The following is an 18,319-nucleotide window of genomic DNA, read 5'->3' as shown; positions in this document are numbered from 1 at the left end:
GTGCAGCACGCTGCGCGGTTGATCAGAGCACTGGGAGATTGCGGGGAGGGGGCAGGCTAGCCAGTGACCTATTCTCCTGGGCTTTGGTTCTCGATGGGGGGGAAGGTGGCAGTGGGTGGATGCAGAGAACGCAGTAGCTTGCCCCCCGCCTCTCCCCTGCACTCCCTGGATGGCGCACGCTGCATTGTCTATGATGCTTATGCATGCGCAGCGGAGCTGACTCCGATGCTCTTGGGCTTGATGTTTTTTTCTCTGGTAGTTTCTTTGCCCGTTGCTCCAGGGAGATTGTGGTCTGCGCCAGTTGCACGGGGGGCTGGACCTGTGAGTAGCTCCATGACCTCGATTGTCACTGAGCCTGGTTGTAGAAGCAAACGGAGGCATCGATGCTCATGCCGGTTCTTCCTGGTAGATATGCTAGGTTAGTGGATGACCTCCGCTTGACCAAAGCTGACGCACAGCACGTAGTCCCTCAGGGTGCCGGATGGACTCCCCGCACACCAGGAACGAGCCCGTCCTCAGGGCGCCTGGAGCGCGCTTGCACGGCCTCCACACCAGAAAGATCTTCCCATGGAACCAAGCTGGGGGACAAGAGAAGGAAATCATAGAATCATAGAATAATCAGAGTTGGAGAACGGAAAGGACCTCAGGAGGTCATATTATCCAACACCTGCTCAAAAAGTAGGACCAATCCCAACGTAAATCATTCCCAACCAGGGCTTTGTCAAAGCCTGACTTTAAAAACCTCTAAAGACAGGAAAGATTCGCACCTCCATTCGCAGTGCTCCACCACCCTCCTAAAGTGAAAAAGTTTTTCCTAAATATCCACCTAACCTCTCCCACTGCAGACTTGAGCCAAATTACTCTTGTTCTGTACCTGCAACCACCTGAGTAAACAATCAAGATCCATTCTCATTCTTGCTGCTTCTGCAGATCTAAACAATCCGCACTTCCCCTGCAGCCCTCTCTTCTTAAGTCCTGTGCTCCAGCCCCTAATCATTTTTGTTGCCCTTCCACTAGAGCGACTTTCCAATTTTTTCCATCATTCGGTGCTTGTCAGCTGTGGGGCCAAAACTGGACACATGTACCTCCAGGTGAGGGCCTTCACCAATGTCGAATAGAGTGGGAACGATCACGTCCCTTGATCTGCTGCTCCTTGTTCTGTCATCAGGTACCACTGAGAACAGCTGAGCTCCATCCTCTTTGGATCCCCCTTTCAGGTAGTTGAAAACAGCTATCAAATCCCCCCTCGTTCTTCTCTTCTGCAGACTAAACAATCCCAGTTCCCTCAGCTGCTCCTCGTAGGTCATGTGCTCCAGCCCCCTAATCATTTTTGTCGCCCTCTGCTGGACTCTTTCCAATTTTTCCACATTCTTCTTGTAGTGTGTCGCCCCAAACTGGACACAGTACTCCAGATGAGGCCTCACCAATGTCGAAAAGAGGGGAATGGTCACATCCCTCGATCTGCTGGCAATGCCCCTACTTATACAGCCCAAAATGCCTTTAGCCTTTTTGGCAACAAAGGCCCACTATTGACTCATATCCAGCTTCTCGTCCACTGTAACCCCTAGGTCCTTTTCTGCAGAACTGCTTCCTACCCACTCAGTCCCTAGTCTGTAAGAGTGAATGGGATTCTTCCATCCTAAATGCAGGACTCTGCACTTGTCCTTGTTGAACCTCATCAGATTTCTTTTGGCCCAATCCTCTAATCTGTCTAGTCCCTCTGTATCCTATCCGTATCCTCCAGCGTATCTACCACTCCTCCTGAGGGCACCTGAGAGGAAACACACTACACGCACAAGGGAACCAGCCCCAGCTCCACACATAAGCAGTATGACAGAGACCGCCCCCCACCTCTCCAGAGCTCCCTCCCATCCCGGGGAGTGCGGGGAAGGGGCGGAGGGTGAGCTGCTCCTGCACTACATCCAGCCAACCGCCCACCTACCCACCCCCTCTGAGTGCCACGCTGGAGACCAATAGCCCAAGGAGAAGGTCACTACCCAGCTGGCCCCTCTCCCAGCCAGAGCAGGGCTGGCCCCTGCTCACTCCAGTCTGGTGGGGGGGGGCACTCCAGGGGAGGCCCACATAGCCAGACATCCAGCCTGTGGCTAGGGCCAATCCTTGATGCTTTGGGAGAAGGGCAAAAAGCAACCACAATGCACCTGGCCAACCCCACACAGCTGACTATAGAGCGGGGAATATCCCCTTCCTGACCCCTACAGTGACCAACACGTGGCCTGAAGCCTGAGATTTGAGTTACTCCTACATCAGCCAGTAGAGCTGTAAAATGACCCGGTCTTCCCCCCTTACTAGACGTGTCCTGAGCCATAGCAAGGCCCGCGGCCGGGGCATGGTGTTAACCCCCAGGTGCTCTGGGTGGCTGTGGGTGCCAGCACCAGTAGAAACCGCTGACCCTGGCCAAAAGTGGGAAGGAAATCGGTCTCCTTCATAACGCGAGCGCACTCCATGCCTCAGTGCTGGCGCCGCCAGGGGGCACGGCTGTACTCACGGCATCAGGCTGAGCTTGGGGTCGACGCGGATGGCTTCGCGCTCCCGCACCGAGCTGGCCGAGAGCAGCCCCTCCTCGCCGGTGTCGTTGTGTTTTGCTTTGTACCAGCCTTTCTGCTGCAGGGGAATGTGGTGGGATCTTGATGCCACTGGCACTTTAGGGGGAAGGGTCTTACTCCCCAGGGGAAGGGGCATCTGGAGACAATTTCACTAGCCCAACCCCAGCAATCCTCACCCCCCGACTCCTTCCACTGGCAGGTTCTCATTGCTGCTGTGACGGGTGGGGGGCGAGGGTGGGAGTTGGGAAGGGAGAGGTGTGGGGGAGGGGTGAGCTCGGGATGGGGGGCGGGGACGGACGGTGGGGTGGTGCCAAGTGGGATCCTGTCATCCTAGGCTAAATCAGAGTCTGACTCTGCCGGCTCTATACCCATTTTCCATGGAGCAGTGTTACAGCAGCTCCTTGGGGCCCGTGCGGCTGGGCCAGGCACTGCACACACACGGCTAAGGAAAGGGGGGCCCTGCCCCACAGAGCCCACTAGAGGGAGGCGGGGGGCTTTTGCCCCATTGCCAGGAGAACGTGGGCAAGCAGCTGCTGCCCCTTCTGCGGGTCCCCTTTACGGTGGTTTGCCCTCGGGAGCAACCCTTCCCCCAGTGCTCCATGCCCTGCACCGCCCGGCTCACCTCGCAGATCTCGACGATGGTGACAATGTCGCCCTTGCGGAAGGCGAGCTCACGGGCTTTGGGCTTGGTGTGGTCGTGCTTGGTGATGCACTGCGTCCCCGGCAACCAGCATTTCTGTGCAACAGGGGGTGGCATGAGGGCAGCTGGCAACAAGCCAGGGCTCCCCCCTGCTCCCCAGCAGCTAGACATGAGACTGCCGCCCCACCAGGTGGGTGTAAGGGGCACGCTCTAGGGACTGGCTGAACCCCCTGCAGGACTGCAAGGGCGAGATGGGCACCTCCACGCTGTGACTTTGGGACACTCCCCACCCGAGGTGCAAGGAGTATGGGGTGCCCCACAGCTGATCAAAGGGCCAAGCGGATATGACACAATGCCAGATATTGCCAGGCAAACAGGTGCCAACTAGGCAATGGTAGAGGGGCGTGCAGGCACTGTAGGTTAGCTAGGCAGACAAGCAGTGTCATGCCAGATGGGATCATCTCCCCCAGTGCCAGCTGCTGCAGGAGAAGGGGCGTGTAGTGCCTTTAAGGGACAACGGGACAATTGTCTGCCCATGATGGAAGCTCTTCCTTGCTGGCCCCAGGCAGATAGCGGCTGGTTTATGCCTCGGAGCTCGAGGGAATGGGTCAGACCCGGGCACCGGGGGTTCCATAAAAGAGGAGTGGAGGGGCTAGGCCCCCCATGCATTTGGAGATGGTCCCAGGGCACAGCCCAGCCCAAGGGCAGTGAGTGGGTGAAGGAGGGGAGGGGAGACCTGCAAGTGCGTGGGGGGAGGGAGTTAGCGGGATTTCACCTTGGGGTGTCACATTCAGTGATCCCTTCTTGACCAGTGGTGCCTGCACAATCTGCCCCCCATGTGGCTGCATTCCCCAAGCTGTGGTGCCTGCATGCTGCCCACGTGCATGGGCTCGTGCACACTACAGGCACCAGGGTTTGAAAATCCAGCCCTTCAGGAAAGTGAAAGTCAGCCACGCTCCTGGGTTTTTGTGCCGCCAGGGGCCCTGCGAGGGCTGGAGCAGCCTGCACCACTTACTGTTGACATGCTGCCTGGCTCATCAGCGCATCCACAGCTGCTCTGGGGAATCCTGTCTCTGAGGAAATGCAGCAATCACCTGGGAGGAGACAGAGACGGCCATTGGTCTCTGGGCTGCAGAGAAGGAAATACTGCAGGGGCCAACCCTGCCTCCACTCTGTTGGAGTTTTCTTGTTCAAAGAGAAACTGTCAAGCAAACATTAGAACAGCTGCTGCGTTCTACCCCAGAAGCAGCTGTCTTTAGTCTGGGGTGAACTGATTCTCACTATGTGTTGTGCAGTTGTGAAGAGCTTTGAGATTCTTTGAGGTGTAGACATGGGGGATTACACGTCACTGTTATTATTAGAAAGGCATTTTCCCCTCTCAGCACCACAACTGCCCATGAATGTCAGCGTGAATGGGTGTGTTGACACCTGGCGGGTCTAAGCTGAAGGTGTTTATGGTGACAACCATGAGCCAGTGTCTGACCCAACACCAGGTGGCCTGGGTAAGGTTGTAGCGTGATGCTGATCTTTGTGACTAATGATAACATGGCCTAACATGAGCCTGGTGAACTGTCCAGCCACCATCACACAAGGTCCTTTCACACCAAGACATGGCCTCTCTACAGCTCCTTCCCGCTGACAGCCTCCAAACATGTCCCAATCATCCCTTCATTACCCCCAGCCCCTCCTGCACCTCCCCGAGACGGCAGCATCCCGGCTTTGCAGATGGAAACAATAGAAAGGCGGGATTCTCAGGTGCTCGGCTCTGGCCCATCTCTGCTCCCACTGAGGGCACTGGAGGCTTCTCCCTGAGGCCAGATGGGACCACTTGGGAGAAGCCCCCGTACCCCACCCCTGAGGTGTCTTGCCCAAGGCCACCCAGCAAGTCAGTGGCAGAACCAAGACTAGGACCCAGAAGTCCTGACCCCCTGGTCCCTCTGCTGTCCCCGCTAGATTACATGCTTTCCTAGAGCCAGGACTCCCCTGCCCTGCTCTAACCACTAGGTCCTAGAGTTTAAAGGCAGAAGGGACCCCCAGGCCATCCAGCCTAACTTCCTGGAGCTCAAAGCCCCCCCTCCCCCTCAATCCAGCCCCCGCACACTGATCCAAAAACCGAAATGAGACCAAGGTCTTACAGCCCACAGGAAACTAGCCCGGCCTGTGCTACAGACACAGCAAGGAGGGGCTGAGGGGCCCCAGTGCCCGAGGCCCTGCAATGGCAGGGAAATGAGTAAGTGAGAGAGACCCAGGGAACCTGGCAAGTGACCCGCACCCCCACACTGCAGAGGCAGGCGAACCGCCCTCCCCCCCAGGTCACCGCCAGCCTGACCTGGCGTAAAATCCCCTCCTGACCCACACTAGGTGATGGGTTAGTCCCTAGGCATGGGAGCAAGGGCCAGCCAGCCAAGCACCTAGCTAGAGTGAGAACATCCAGTGCCACCTCAGAGCCCTGCCCCTCCCCATCCAGTGACCCAGCCCAGCCCTGCCCCTCCCCATCCAGTGACCTGGCACAGCCCTGCCCCCTCCCTTCCAGTGCCACCTCAGAGCCCTGCTCCTCCCCATCCAGTGCCACCTCAGAGCCCTGCCCCTCCCCATCCAGTGACCCAGCCCAGCCCTGCCCCTCCCCATCCAGTGACCTGGCCCAGCCCTGCCCTTCTCCCTTTCAGTGCCACCTCAAAGCCCTGCCCCTCCCCATCCGGTGCCACCTCAGAGCCATGCCCCTCCCCCTTCCAGTGCCACTTCAGAGCTCTGCCCCTCCCCATCCAGTGCCATCTCAGAGCCCTGCCCCTCTCCATCCAGTGACCCAGCCCAGCCCTGCCCATCCCCATCCGGTGACCCGGCCCAGCCCTGGCCATCCCCGTCCGGTGACTCAGCCCAGCCCTGGCCATCCCTGAGGGTTCAGAGCAAGGAGACAAAGAAAACCCACCAACAGTCCAGCCCTGTATGTGGGTGTATGTGGGGGTCACATGAACATTTAGGAACTAAGGAATCAAAACAGAAGTGGCCCCAGAGCTGCTGGGCCCTGCCCCCAGATGGACTCTCGCACTCTTTCCCTTTTCCCATTTCCGGGCGGGTCAGTTCTATGCATGGGAGGAGGGTGTGGAGCCCCTTGCACATCTCTCACACGTCCCCTTCCCAGCCCAGACCATGACTATGAACTTTTCCCCAGAAACCCACCTCCCAGAACGAGCAGTTGATTTTTTTTCTTTCAAAAAACCTTTTCCTTCTGTAACTGGCTGCAGCCAGGCACTCAGGGCTTCACTGCGAGCTGTCAGCAGTGCAGTCACAGAGGGACCTGTGGGTATGTCTACAGACCAACTAGACACCAGCGGCTGGACCAGCCAGACAACTCAGGCTTTCAGGGTTTGGGCTGAGGGGCTGTTTCACTGCTTTGGGCTCGGCCTGGAGCCCGGGCTCTAGGACCCTGAGAGGTGGGAGGCCCCAGAGCGGAAAATGTGGTTTCACAAGCAACTTTCTGCTTCACACTCCTGAAGCTGCAAATTACACCTTCTCCAGTTGCCTCACTCCAAAGCCAGGGGCATGAGCACTTAGGCTGCCTGGCTGCCAACAAGTGAAGTCTAAAGAGAGCAGATCTGAACCCACGGAATGCTGCAAAGCTGGCAACCCAGCTCCCAAGGTGAAGGCCGTAGAATCGGGCCATCAGTACAGATTGCTTGTCAAGAATCTGTGTGATTGACGCCAGACAGATACAAATTCCCCCACTGGGAATGCACCTGAGAGCCAGCAAGGGGATTATGGTAGACTCTGCCATCTGCTTTAGGGGGATGAATAAGTATTGTCCCCATTTTGCAGATGGGAAAACTGAGGCACAGTTGGGGACTTGTCTAATGTGGCAGGCGCTGTCACTGGCTGAGCTGGGACAGATCTCAGGAGAAGCTGTGCTCAGACTGCTGACCACTCCGACTGGGCCCTGTCTTCTTACAGAAGGGCCCAATACGCTCACCTCACTCTGCACCGGCAGTGTCCTGTGGCCAGGCAGGAACAGAGATGGAAAGAGAACCCAGGACTCCTGACTCCCAGTTCCAGGATGTCTTAAGAACGGCAACGGTGGGCGAGACCAATGGGCCAGCTAACCCCATACCTTGGCTCTGACAGCTGCCAGTACCAGGTGCTTCTAGGGGAATGAACGGAACAGGCCATTTCAAGTGATCCGTCCCATCATCCAGTCCCAGTTTCTGGCAGTCAGAGGCTATGGACACCCAGAGCATGGGATTGCGGCCCTGACCAGCTTGGCTAATAGCCATTGATGGACTTATCTCCAGAAGCTTTCTAATTCTTTTTTAAACTGAGTTACACCTTTAGCCTTCACAACATCCCCTGGTGATGAGTTCTCCAGGTTGACTGTGCATTGAGTAAAACAGAACTTCCTTAGGTCTGTTTTTAACCTGCTGCCTGTACATTTCACTGGGGGACCCCTGGTTCTTGTGGGATGGGCAGGGGTAAATGACACTGTCACTCTCTCCAGTTAGCAGGAGAGAGAGTGTAACAGTGCACTGGACTGTGGTCACCACTGTCGGCCACAGTTAAATCCTGCCTTAGAGAGTACAGCAGTGCCATGAGTCCAGTGCTTGAGTCTCAGATTTCCTCCACAGCAGCTTTCCTTTTTTAAAAGGCAAGCTGGCCTTGTGACTAGGGTACTAAGTAGGACTCAGGAGCTCTGGGGTCAAATCCTGGCTCTGCCACAGATGCCCTTTTTGACATTGGGAAAGTCACTTACCCCCTGATTTCTCGTCTATGCAATGGAGATAATTGTCTATTTAGACTGTAACTTCAGGGGGGCAGGGACTGTCTCTTAATAAGCAAATACGTGACGTCTAACAATGCCACATTGATCTTGGCTGGGGCATCTGGACGTTGCGGAAAAATAAAGAATACATCGGGGTACTAATTTGGCAGTTGAGTCTCTATTGAACAGTTTCCCTCGGTCCCTTTCCAAAGCTCTCCCAGTCATTTCAATGCAGCTAAACACTATGGACCAATTTCTAGCTCATCATCTGGTGGCAGCACAGGCAGGCACCATTGGGAGCAATTGGCAGTGCCACCAGGGAAGGCTGGAACATCACCTGGTCTGCTGCTGTGTGGAGTTACCGTAATGACCAAGAGAGCAGCAGAGAAAGGCAATAATTGCCCTAATTTAACCCCGGCAGGCCAGATGAGGCTGATTAAAGGAAATAGTGTGCGGCCAACCGGAGCAGCCTTAAAACAGAGAAAAACAGCTGGGGAGGTCAAGTGGAGGCAGAGTTTAAACACTGGAAGCTTCAGGCAGCTGGACTTGAATGCTGGGGACCTAAACTGGGGTTTGCTGGTCTTGTTCTTGTGCTTTGGTGGATGGCCTCTCCCGGTTCTGAGGATGCCGGGTAACACTGGAGCCTCTCTCACAACAGAGAGAAAAGCCCCTTGGATTTGTGCTTGGATGCAAGCCGGACTCCTGGCTGACTGGGCTAGTGAGGAGCCCTGCATCTGAGAATGGGTCAGGCAGAACTGTCACAAGCTGCTGTAACCAACTGCCCTTGCTGGGCCCCTGTCATAGGCAGCTGGATGCACCATTTGCCTGAACACTCACACCCCACCCAGACACCGGTTTTGGCAGGTCATTTATTTTTAAATGGGATCATCCAGGCTCAACGTGTAGCTGCGAGATGAGCTAAGATCCTGCTGCTCAAAGAAGAGGAAATCGCCACTGGGCAAGAGACATCACCCCGTCACAGAACTACACTACAGAGAAAATGAGTCAGGACTTGATAACAGCTGTTTCTCTGAACCAGGGCAGAGTGGGGAAGTCAGCGTGGGCAGTGCTGACACCCTCCTTCTCTTTCGTCTAAGGTCAGCCTGGCCCCACAGGCTGCTCCTCTCAGCCTGGGAAATCTAGAAGTGACCATTATTATCACTTGGGGTATGCCCACACTTACAAGTGTACAGCGCTGGGAGTTACACCTGTCTTCGTACAGCTGTGTAGGGACAGCGCTGCAGTGTGGCCACACTGACAGCTACCAGCGCTGCAATGTGGCCACATTTGCAGCATTTGCAGCGCTGTTGGGAGTGGTGCATTGTGGGCTGCTATCCCAGCGTTCAAGTGGCTGCAACATGCTTTTCAAAAGAGTGGGGTGGGGTGGAGTGTGACAGGGAGCGTGGGGGAGACAGAGAGAGTGGATTTTTGGAGCTGACACTGTGTCAGCTCCCTGCCTTGCAAGTTCTAAGGACTGGAAGATACACAGCACCAACCTTCAATCATTTTAAAAGTTTTGACCCCTTCCCCCACCCCTCTCTTATTCACTAAATGCAAATTATGCACTCCTAAATAGCCTTCAGACCACATAAGCAGCTGCTCAACACGGACTCCTCCCTTCCCCTCTGCCATGTGCCTTCTCTCCTCAAGCAAACAGCTGTGAACATTCCAAAGCAATTCCCCTGCCTCTGCTCGCTTGAGCAAACAGGAGCTGTGTTTGTTTTTTAGATAAGCAGCTCCGGGGTTCAGCCACTCTTCCGGTTTGTTGTGAACAGGCATTCTGGAATACCTCCTAATACCCTGGAGGCCAATTACAGCGCTTTGGTGGCCACACTTGCGGAACAGTGCTGAATCACCAGCGCTGCAATCGTTATACCCCAAGCAGACCAGGTGTACAGCCAGCGCTGCAGCCAGGGAGTTGCAGCGCTGGATGTGCCTTGCGGGTGTGGACAGTTACTAAGTTGCAGCACTGTAAACCCACCACCAGTGCTGCAACTCTCCAGCGTAGCCGTAGCCACGGCCTTGACCTCCTGTATAACACAGACCAGAGAATGGCCCCTGGTACATCCAGCATCCAGCCCTTATCTTGTAGTTGAGCTAGAGTGTATCTTTTAGAAAAACACAGCCAGTTTTGATTTTAAGACTCCACCACATACCCTGGCAAGTTGTTCCAATGGTAAATCAGCCTCACTGTTAAAAGTTTGAACCTTATTTCTAATCTGAATTTGTCTAGCTTCATCTTCCAGCCACTGGTTCTGTCTACAGAAATATCCTGTTTGTAAACCCAAAGTAACCTCCTTGACTTTCATGGAGTTATTTAAGATTTATTCTACCATAAACAGGATTGGATTAAGGCACTAGGCCAGCACCTATGGCTCCAGCTCCTGGAGTCATGTGATTACATCAGAATGTCAGCTTTAAACAAGTAAGTTTCGAGCCCTCAGAGCAGTGAAGAAAAGATCTAAAAGATTTACACTCAGGCCATGATGCAGTGATGGCTGCTGAGAGCCTGAGACCATCACTCCGAGAGGGAGGAACTGTCTCATGCATTTCAATGGGCTGTTAACTCCAACACTCACAGCTCTGGAGAGCACTGCCAACCCCACCCTGGCAGTGGTCCATCTGCAGCAGCAGGACAGGACTGCAATGGGCCCAGACCCCATCAAAGCAGAGAAATATCCAGAATCACGAAATTTTAAAAAATAATACATTGGAAGTTCTTGCCCTTCACCTTCTGGTTTCTGAGCCTTTCACTCACACTCGCTTCATGTTTTCAAGCTTTTCTCCAGAGCCATAAGAGCTAAGAACTTACTTTTTTTGAAAAAAGAAAGCCGAGATTCCCATATATTCACAACTCCAGGATCTGGGTCTTTAAGAATAACACTAAATATTGTGAGACTTGAGTTAGACTTGGGTGCTGGGAACACTGAGGTTGTGCCCTGATTATCTCTGTCTGCCCTGTAAAGAAGGGCCGAAAGCTTTTCAAGTTAGAAATTCAGAGCCCTTTTTTTTCTAGAGGACTCGATGGATGACTGGAGAACTGACAGACTCCAAAGAAGCAAAATGTCCTGACGGACTGAGGGAGGAAGTGATTTATGTTCTCATGTTCTGTTTCTGTTGGCGCTATCGAACCCGAATGCCTGAGGTTCAGTGCTCCCACCTCCGTTCTAATGATGGGCTGAGAATGTGCTCCACTTCCTCTTGGAGCTCTCCAAAGAGAGCTCCAGCACATACAGGGGAGACAGTTCTGATATTGCAATATTAAAAGCAAGTCCTTAAAGGGCATATCCCCCCCGCCACCCCCCTTCAGATCTGCTCTATAAAGAAGCAAAAAAGGCAGGGTGGGGAACACAGTCCTAGTTTCTTCTCCCCTTTGCAGGTCACCTATAAAACGTCCCTGGGTGTGTACAAACCCAAAGCAGCACTGCACATCTGGAAGGGGGTGCAGCAGGTGCAGCAGCAATTCTGCGCAGGACACAGCAATGATGTCCTGATTTCCCTACATTGGCACCAACCCTTTTTCATTTCCAGGAGGCCAGGCTATGGATCTCCTGCAGCGACCCTCCCCACATCTGAGCTGCAGGAGAGTAGGAGATAAAAATAGCAGCATTTCATCAACTGAGCAAGCCGGAGGTCTTTTTTAGTTTGTTTAAAGAAATGTTCCTGCAGATGAGGTGGTAGCAGCCCATCCTCTTCCTCTTTTGGGGGGTGAGTCACAGTCATTTCTGGGCATCGCAAGTGGCAGAACAGAGTGGGTTTTCTTTGTAATCTCAAGGATCGGAATCTTTATTGCACCAGATCCTACTAACAGTTCCTTGTTGCCTGCTATAAAATGAAAAGCAACAGGAAGAGATGACCGCAAATCTTTCAAGGCTAAAAATAAGCACCAGGTGGCAATTTGTTAATTTCAGAGGCAACATTTGACCTAGAAACAGTGTGGGTGTCTTTGCTGCTACCATCTGTTCCTTAGTAATTTTAGTCCATTTAAGTTCCTGTGAAAAGCGCCAGGTGGGTGGATGTGGAGAGGGAATCGCCATTCCACCCCAGAGCCGGGACAACATGAACGACAGAAGGCCAGCTTCTCCCTGCTCCACCAGTCTATCCGAGCCCTGGCAGAGGGACCAGCCGCAGTGGGAAAGCAGCACCTTGTTTTCAAACACGTTAGCTAATAAGATCTAAGACACATGGGTCACACTCAGGCAAGGAGGAAAGAGAAGCTTTAACCCATGTTGGCTCCCAGGTGCTAAAGTGCTAGTGACTAGGCAGCTGTAATTGAAACATATTAGCTGGTAAATCTGAGACAGGAGCCCAGGCTGTATCTTGATCAGCTCACACAGCCTGAAACCATCATCTGCCTTGTTTATACTGATGTTGTAACGTGTTAAAATACACCATTTTCCCGACTCCAGAGCAGGCCCATCCCTAACCAGCAGCCGCAGTGCCAACCAGGCAGGGCTTAATTTGTAAGGAAAGAGGTGCCAGGTGTCAAGCAATTTTTTGATATTCATTATTGACGTGGCAGCCCAAAGGTGCTGGGCTCTGAACTGCCAGGCCCAGAGGTGCCGGGGCCGTAAACTGCCAGGCCCAGAGGTGCCAGGGCTCTGAACTGCCAGGCCCAGAGGTGCCGGGACCGTGAACTGCCAGCCCCAGAGGTGCCGGGGCCGTAAACTGCCAGGCCCAAAGGTGGCGGAGCCCTGAACTGCCAGCCCCAGAGGTGTCGGGACCGTGAACTGCCAGGCCCAGAGGTGCTGGGGCCGTGAACTGCCAGGCCCAGAGGTGCCAGGGCTCAGCTCTGGCAAAAATTAATCACTGCAGCTCTGACAGTGTGAGTCGACACTGAGCCAAGTCCTGTTTTACATCCACTTCAGCATGAAGCAATCCCTAGGCTGGATGAGCCCCAAGAACAGAAGGGCAGGGAGCAGAGACAGAAAGTTCTCCCTTGGTCCTTCTGCTGAGGCTGCTAACAGCAGTCCCGTGGGCAGGGGAGGATTTGGGGATGTGGCCCCTGGGAACGGCCTGAGAGAGACTCAAACTTGTTTCATCTCAGCCACTGAGCCAGCCGGTGGCTGCTAATAGCCTCTGGCTAGTGCACAGCTGGGGCAGTGAGAGGGAGAGGGGAAAAGCTCGGGTAAACCGCAATTCTCAGTGGCATCAACCATCCCTCCTTCCCTCCAGCAGCATCTGCCTTAAGGAGAACTGCGGCCTGGTGGCCTGATGGGAATGAGAGGAAACGGACGGTTCCTAGGTATGTAGCAGAGCTTCACTTTGAGACAGTGTCTCTAATATCTTCATGGACAACTGTGCTTGCTAAATGCCCCGGCTTCCCTGGAGCCCACGTGGCTCTCTGGCCTAGGGGCCTCGTACTGCTCAGTCAGAAGGCAGCAGGGCCTGCCAAGCTGGTAACACCCGTCACCACTGCTGCAAAGAGGAGAGGGCAGATGAGGTAACAGACAGTGGCTGTTTCCAAAGCACCCCAGCACCCAAGCAAAGACAGAACAGCAGAGACCAATCCACCCAGTGCAGGGAGGCAAAGGTGAACTAAACACAGCCACGTGCACCCACAGCAGAGCTTACTGACTCCATGGGTGCGCAGCACCCACCAGCCACCCCTGATCAGCTCTTTGGTGGGCAGGAGGTCCTGGAAGGAGGGGTGGAGCAGGGGTAGGAAGAGGCAGGGTCAGGCCTCAGGTGTGGGGGCAGAGCAGGGGGAGAAGATGTTGGGTGAGGGTAGAGCCCTGGGGGAAGGGACGTGGGGGGGCAGGCCTCAGAGTGCAGCGGGGGTGGAGCACCCACATGGACACAAGAAAGTTGGAGTCTCTGACATATGCCACTTCAGGGCTGCTGCCCAATCACTCCCCCTGTGCTGCCTGGCTTCCCTGGGGGTTTTCCCATCCACAGCGCCCCCATCCCAAACCATCTGCTCCCTGGGAGGGAAGGATGGTTGTGTGATTAAAGCACAGGGTGGGACCCAGGAGATCTGGGTTCAATGCCTGGTTCTGCTACAGACACTCTGGGTGACTTGGGAATGTCACTTATGCCCAGATCCTCACAGGCACTTAGGTACCTAATTCCAGTTGATTTCAATCACAGTTAGGTGCCTAAATACTTCTGAGGATCTGTCCCTATATCTCTGTGCCTCCTCCAGGTGCTAGGACATGCTCAGATCCTAGATGGGATGTCGAAGAACTGAGGTAGATACAAATTGAACTGTAATAAGTCACCAGACCCAGGTGGTATCACCCAAGAGATCTAAAGGAACTCAAGTATGAAACTGCAGAACTACTAACTGTGGTGTGTAACCTATCACTTACATCAGCTTCTGTACCAGATGACTGGAGGAGAGCTAACATGGCGCCAATTTTTTAAAAAGGCTCCAGAGGCGATCCTGGCAATTACAGGCTGGTAAGCCTGACTTCAGTACCAGGCAAATTTGTTGAAACTGTAGTAAAGAACAGAATTACCAGACACATAGATGAATTCAACATGTTGGGGAAGAATCAATATGGCTTTTGCAAAGGGAAATCATGCCTCACCAATCTATTAGCATTCCTGAGGGGGTCAATAAACACGTGGACAAGGGTGATCCAGTGAATATCACGTACTTGGTCTTTCAGAAAGCCTTTGACAAGGCCCCTCACCAAATGCTCTTAAGTAAAGTAAGTTATATTGAGATAAGAGGGAACGTCCTCTGATAGATTGGTAAGTGGTTCAAAGATTGGAAACAAAGGATAGGAATAAAGGAATAAAGTTTGGTTTATAAAGACAGATAGTTGGGTCCCCCAAAGCGCTGTACTGGGCCCAGTGCTGTTCAACATATTAATAAATGATCTGGAAAAAGCAGTAAACAGTGAGAGGGCAAAGTTTGCAGATGATACAAAATTACTCAAGATAGTTAAGTCCAAAACTGACTGCAAAGAGCTACAAAGGGATCTCACCAAACCAGGTGAATGGACAACAAAATGGCAGATGAAATTCTGTATTGATAAATGCAAAGTGATGTACATTGGAAAATATGACGGGGTCTAAGTTAGCTGTTATCACTCAAGAAAGATCTTGGAGTCATCATGGATAGTTCTCATGAAAACATCTCTCAATGTGCAGCAGCAGTCAAAAAGATAACGTTGGCAATCATTAGAAAAGGAATAGATAAGACAGAAAATATCATAATGCCTCTATATAAATCCATTGTTACATCCACATCTTTAACACTGCGTGCAGTTCTGTTGCCCCATCTCCAAAAAAGATATATTAGAATTGGAAAAGTAAAGACGAGGGCAACAAAAATGATTGGGGGGATGGAACAGCTTCCGTATGAGGAGAAATTAATAAGACTGGGACTGGTCATCCTGGAAAAAGGGCGACTAAGGGGGGATATGATTGAAGTCTATAAAATCATGACTGGTGTGGAGAAAGTAGATAAGGACATGTTATTTATCCCTTCTCCTAACACAAGAACTAGGGGTCACCCAATGAAATTAATAGGCAGCTGATTTAAAACAAACAAAGGAAGTATTTCTTCACACAACGCACAGTCAATCTGTGGAACTCATTGTCAGAGGATGTTGTGGAGGCCAAAAGTATAGCTGGGTTCAAAAAAGATAAATTCCTGGAGGATAGGTCCATCAAAGGCTATTAGCCAAGGCAGTCAGAGATGCAATTCCATGTCCCTGAACTTCTGACTGCCAGAAGCTGGGCCTGGATGACTGCAGTTGGATCGCCTGTTAATGACCCTGTTCTGTTCATTTCCTCTGAAGCACCTGGCACCAGCCACTGGCAGAAGACAGGATATTGGGCTAGATGAACCATTGATCTGACTCAATATGGCAGTTCTTATGTTCTTCTGAAGTTCTTAAATTCACAGGCCTTCAGGAACGAGGAAGTCAATTGGTTTTTTTCATTCACCTTCCCCACTAAAATCAAATCAAACCAGAGTCAGGGCCAAGGAAAGGAGCTGGTTACCACAGTCACAAGCAGAGGTGAAAGTAAACTGGTATGGTCCTGTACGGCATACCACTAAGAAAGTGGCCGCCAATACACAGCTGACCATACTGGCAGGGCCGCTGATGGGGAAGGGGGCAAAAGGGGCAGCTTCCCCCTGGCCCTTTAAATCACTGTCAGAGCACCAGGCGGCACAGGCCGGGCAGCCCTGAAGGGCTGGCTGGGGGAGTCTGGCCCCAGTCCTGCCCCTTCCACTTGAGGCCCCACCCGTTCCGGGGCCCAGAGATGCCCCCCACTTTGCCCAGGATCCCTGCTGCCCTGCGTGCCAGTAAGTCCTTTAAGTTACTTTCATTCCTGGTCACGAGTGGTGAATGAAGATGTGGCAGGAACCAAGCCTACACAATCCACCCATGAGGCTCACCACATCTACCGAAACTAGTCTGTCTGATGGGACCCGGCTACTGATCCCACTATCCCTTCCCCCTCTTCTGTTCAGATGCTTTCTTGGAGGAGGTACGCGGAGAGTTGAGTGCTGAATGTTGCTCTGCTGAACCAGAGGCAGCAGGCAGAGAAGCTGAACAGCAGCTCTTGCTCCAGCATTTAGAAAGTGCTGAAGCGTTACACACAGGGAGCTGACAATGATGGCTGGACTGGCTCCTAGATATCAAAAGAGAGGAGCTCTGGCTTAGGGCTTAGTCCTGCACCAGCAGGGGGTACAGTAGCTGGCCTTACAGGTTTTCTCCATTCCCTGCTCCTAAGGCTCCATGATATAGATACTGAGGATGCCCAGCAGCAGCTGTTTCCGCCATATCAGAGCCCCTTGTGGAGCACACGTTTGCAGCTGACCACCGTGCTGGAGAAAGTTGGCTGCTGATCAGCTCTGGGAATCCAAAGTACCGAAAAACAAATTGGAGGGCAACTTTCCCCACCCAACCCAGCCAATGCATCTTGTGAGCCGGGCTCGATGCAGCCCCTGCTAGGCTGAGAGAAGGGTTCACTGCCAAACGGTGGCAGTTTTGATGATGCAGATGCCTGGTCTATCAAGCTCATTCCCACAACTCAATGCCCAGCTTATTGGGAGGGTTAAAGTTGGTCATTTTGTTCCCCTGCCATTCCCGAGCAGTGGGAAAGGCCTGACAGTGAGTGTGGTTCTTTGAGATGTTTTGTTCAGCTGGGACTCATGCATCCCAGAAGTGGAATCCGCATGGACAAATATTTGAAGGAACCATCCAGATTATAACCCTCTTCAGATGCTCACAGTCACGCCCAGTCTGACCTAGGGTAATGGGGATTCCTTCACCAGTCCCTGAACTGTTCCATCCCATTTTAGCTGGTTCTGATTGCCGTAGCCTGTGGAACTGAGAGTCTCGGGCAGGCTCCATGAGATATCGAAACATACTCTAGGTTTCACTTCTTGGGCCAAGCCTCACAATCCCACCCTCCCTTTCCACCGTCACAAGTGCATTGGAAAATGGCCCCGCATTCAGAAAAGTCAGGCTGGTTTGTACTGCCCTAAGCACCAGCGCAAAGAGCAGCCCCTTCTGCAGAGCTAAAGGAACCCAGAGTGGCATGCACAGCAGCAGAAGAGCTGGCACCTGGGCTGACAGGTTGCAGGAACTGGCTGTGTTGCACACATGCCTTTGACACACATTCCTCCCCCCCTCACTTACACTTACCCAGCCACACTGGTACTTTGCTATTTATCCCACTGAGTGCAGCACCTTGAATGTTACATACACTTTTGTCTTCATTTCTGTCCTCCTGGAGGTGAGAAGGGACACAGGTTACCCAGCCACAGCTATTGCTTCAGCCAGACCTTTGTACTTACCTCCCTGCAGCACCCATGCAAAGCCCTTGGCGTCCAAGTTGTTGCAGGTTTGCTTGGAGCCAAGCCCAGACGTGAGTCCCAAGATTCCTGGAGAATAAATTCCCAGTTCAAATGGCAGAGCGGAGCTTTACCTCCTGCACAACAGCATTCACCGAAAGATCCACTCTGAGAAACTCGCCTCAACTTTATTTCCTGATTTCTCTTCTGGTCTGAGCTGCAGAGGCAGTGCCCTGGAGGTCCTAGTGCCTGCTTCCTATGCAGCCAATTTTAATCAGAGAGGAGTCATTTCTGGATGACACTTTACCCTGAAGTGACCTTTGCCCCCTTGCACCCCAACTCCACATCCCCACCACAGAGAGGAACATCGACAGTTAGCTGATTTGAAACCACACAGGCGCTTATGAAACACAAACCAAACTAAGTATCAGAGGGGTAGCCGTGTTAGTCTGGATCTGTAAAAGCAGCAGAGAATCCTGTGGCACCTTATAGACTAACAGACGTTTTGGAGCGTGAGCTTCGAAGTGGGTATTCACCCACGAAAGCTCACGCTCCAAAACGTCTGTTAGTCTATAAGGTGCCACAGGATTCTCTGCTGCTTAAAC

General features: G+C 52.9%; 1 protein-coding gene across 3 annotated transcripts in view; it reads right to left on the bottom strand.

The window, feature by feature from the left end:
• Positions 1–18,319, bottom strand: part of MATK (megakaryocyte-associated tyrosine kinase) — a 41,493-nt gene that overhangs the window by 15,068 nt on the left and 8,106 nt on the right. Inside the window, exons 1-4 of one of the 3 annotated variants that reach the window (XM_032774655.2) lie at positions 17,718–18,079; positions 4,220–4,298; positions 3,187–3,300; positions 2,507–2,619 (exon numbers count right to left, since the gene is read on the bottom strand). In XM_032774655.2, coding sequence (XP_032630546.1) covers positions 2,507–2,619; positions 3,187–3,300; positions 4,220–4,228 — 236 coding nt within the window. In that variant the 5' untranslated portion in view covers positions 4,229–4,298; positions 17,718–18,079. Of the gene's footprint in view, positions 1–2,506; positions 2,623–3,186; positions 3,301–4,219; positions 4,299–17,717; positions 18,080–18,319 lie in introns of those variants that run through there. The other 2 variants (XM_032774645.2, XM_032774634.2) reach the window with 2 other exon arrangements.

Source organism: Chelonoidis abingdonii, chromosome 11, assembly GCF_003597395.2.
Source record: "Chelonoidis abingdonii isolate Lonesome George chromosome 11, CheloAbing_2.0, whole genome shotgun sequence".
NCBI classification, from domain to species: Eukaryota; Metazoa; Chordata; order Testudines; family Testudinidae; genus Chelonoidis; species Chelonoidis abingdonii.
This window is presented reverse-complemented; position numbering and strand designations above follow the sequence as displayed.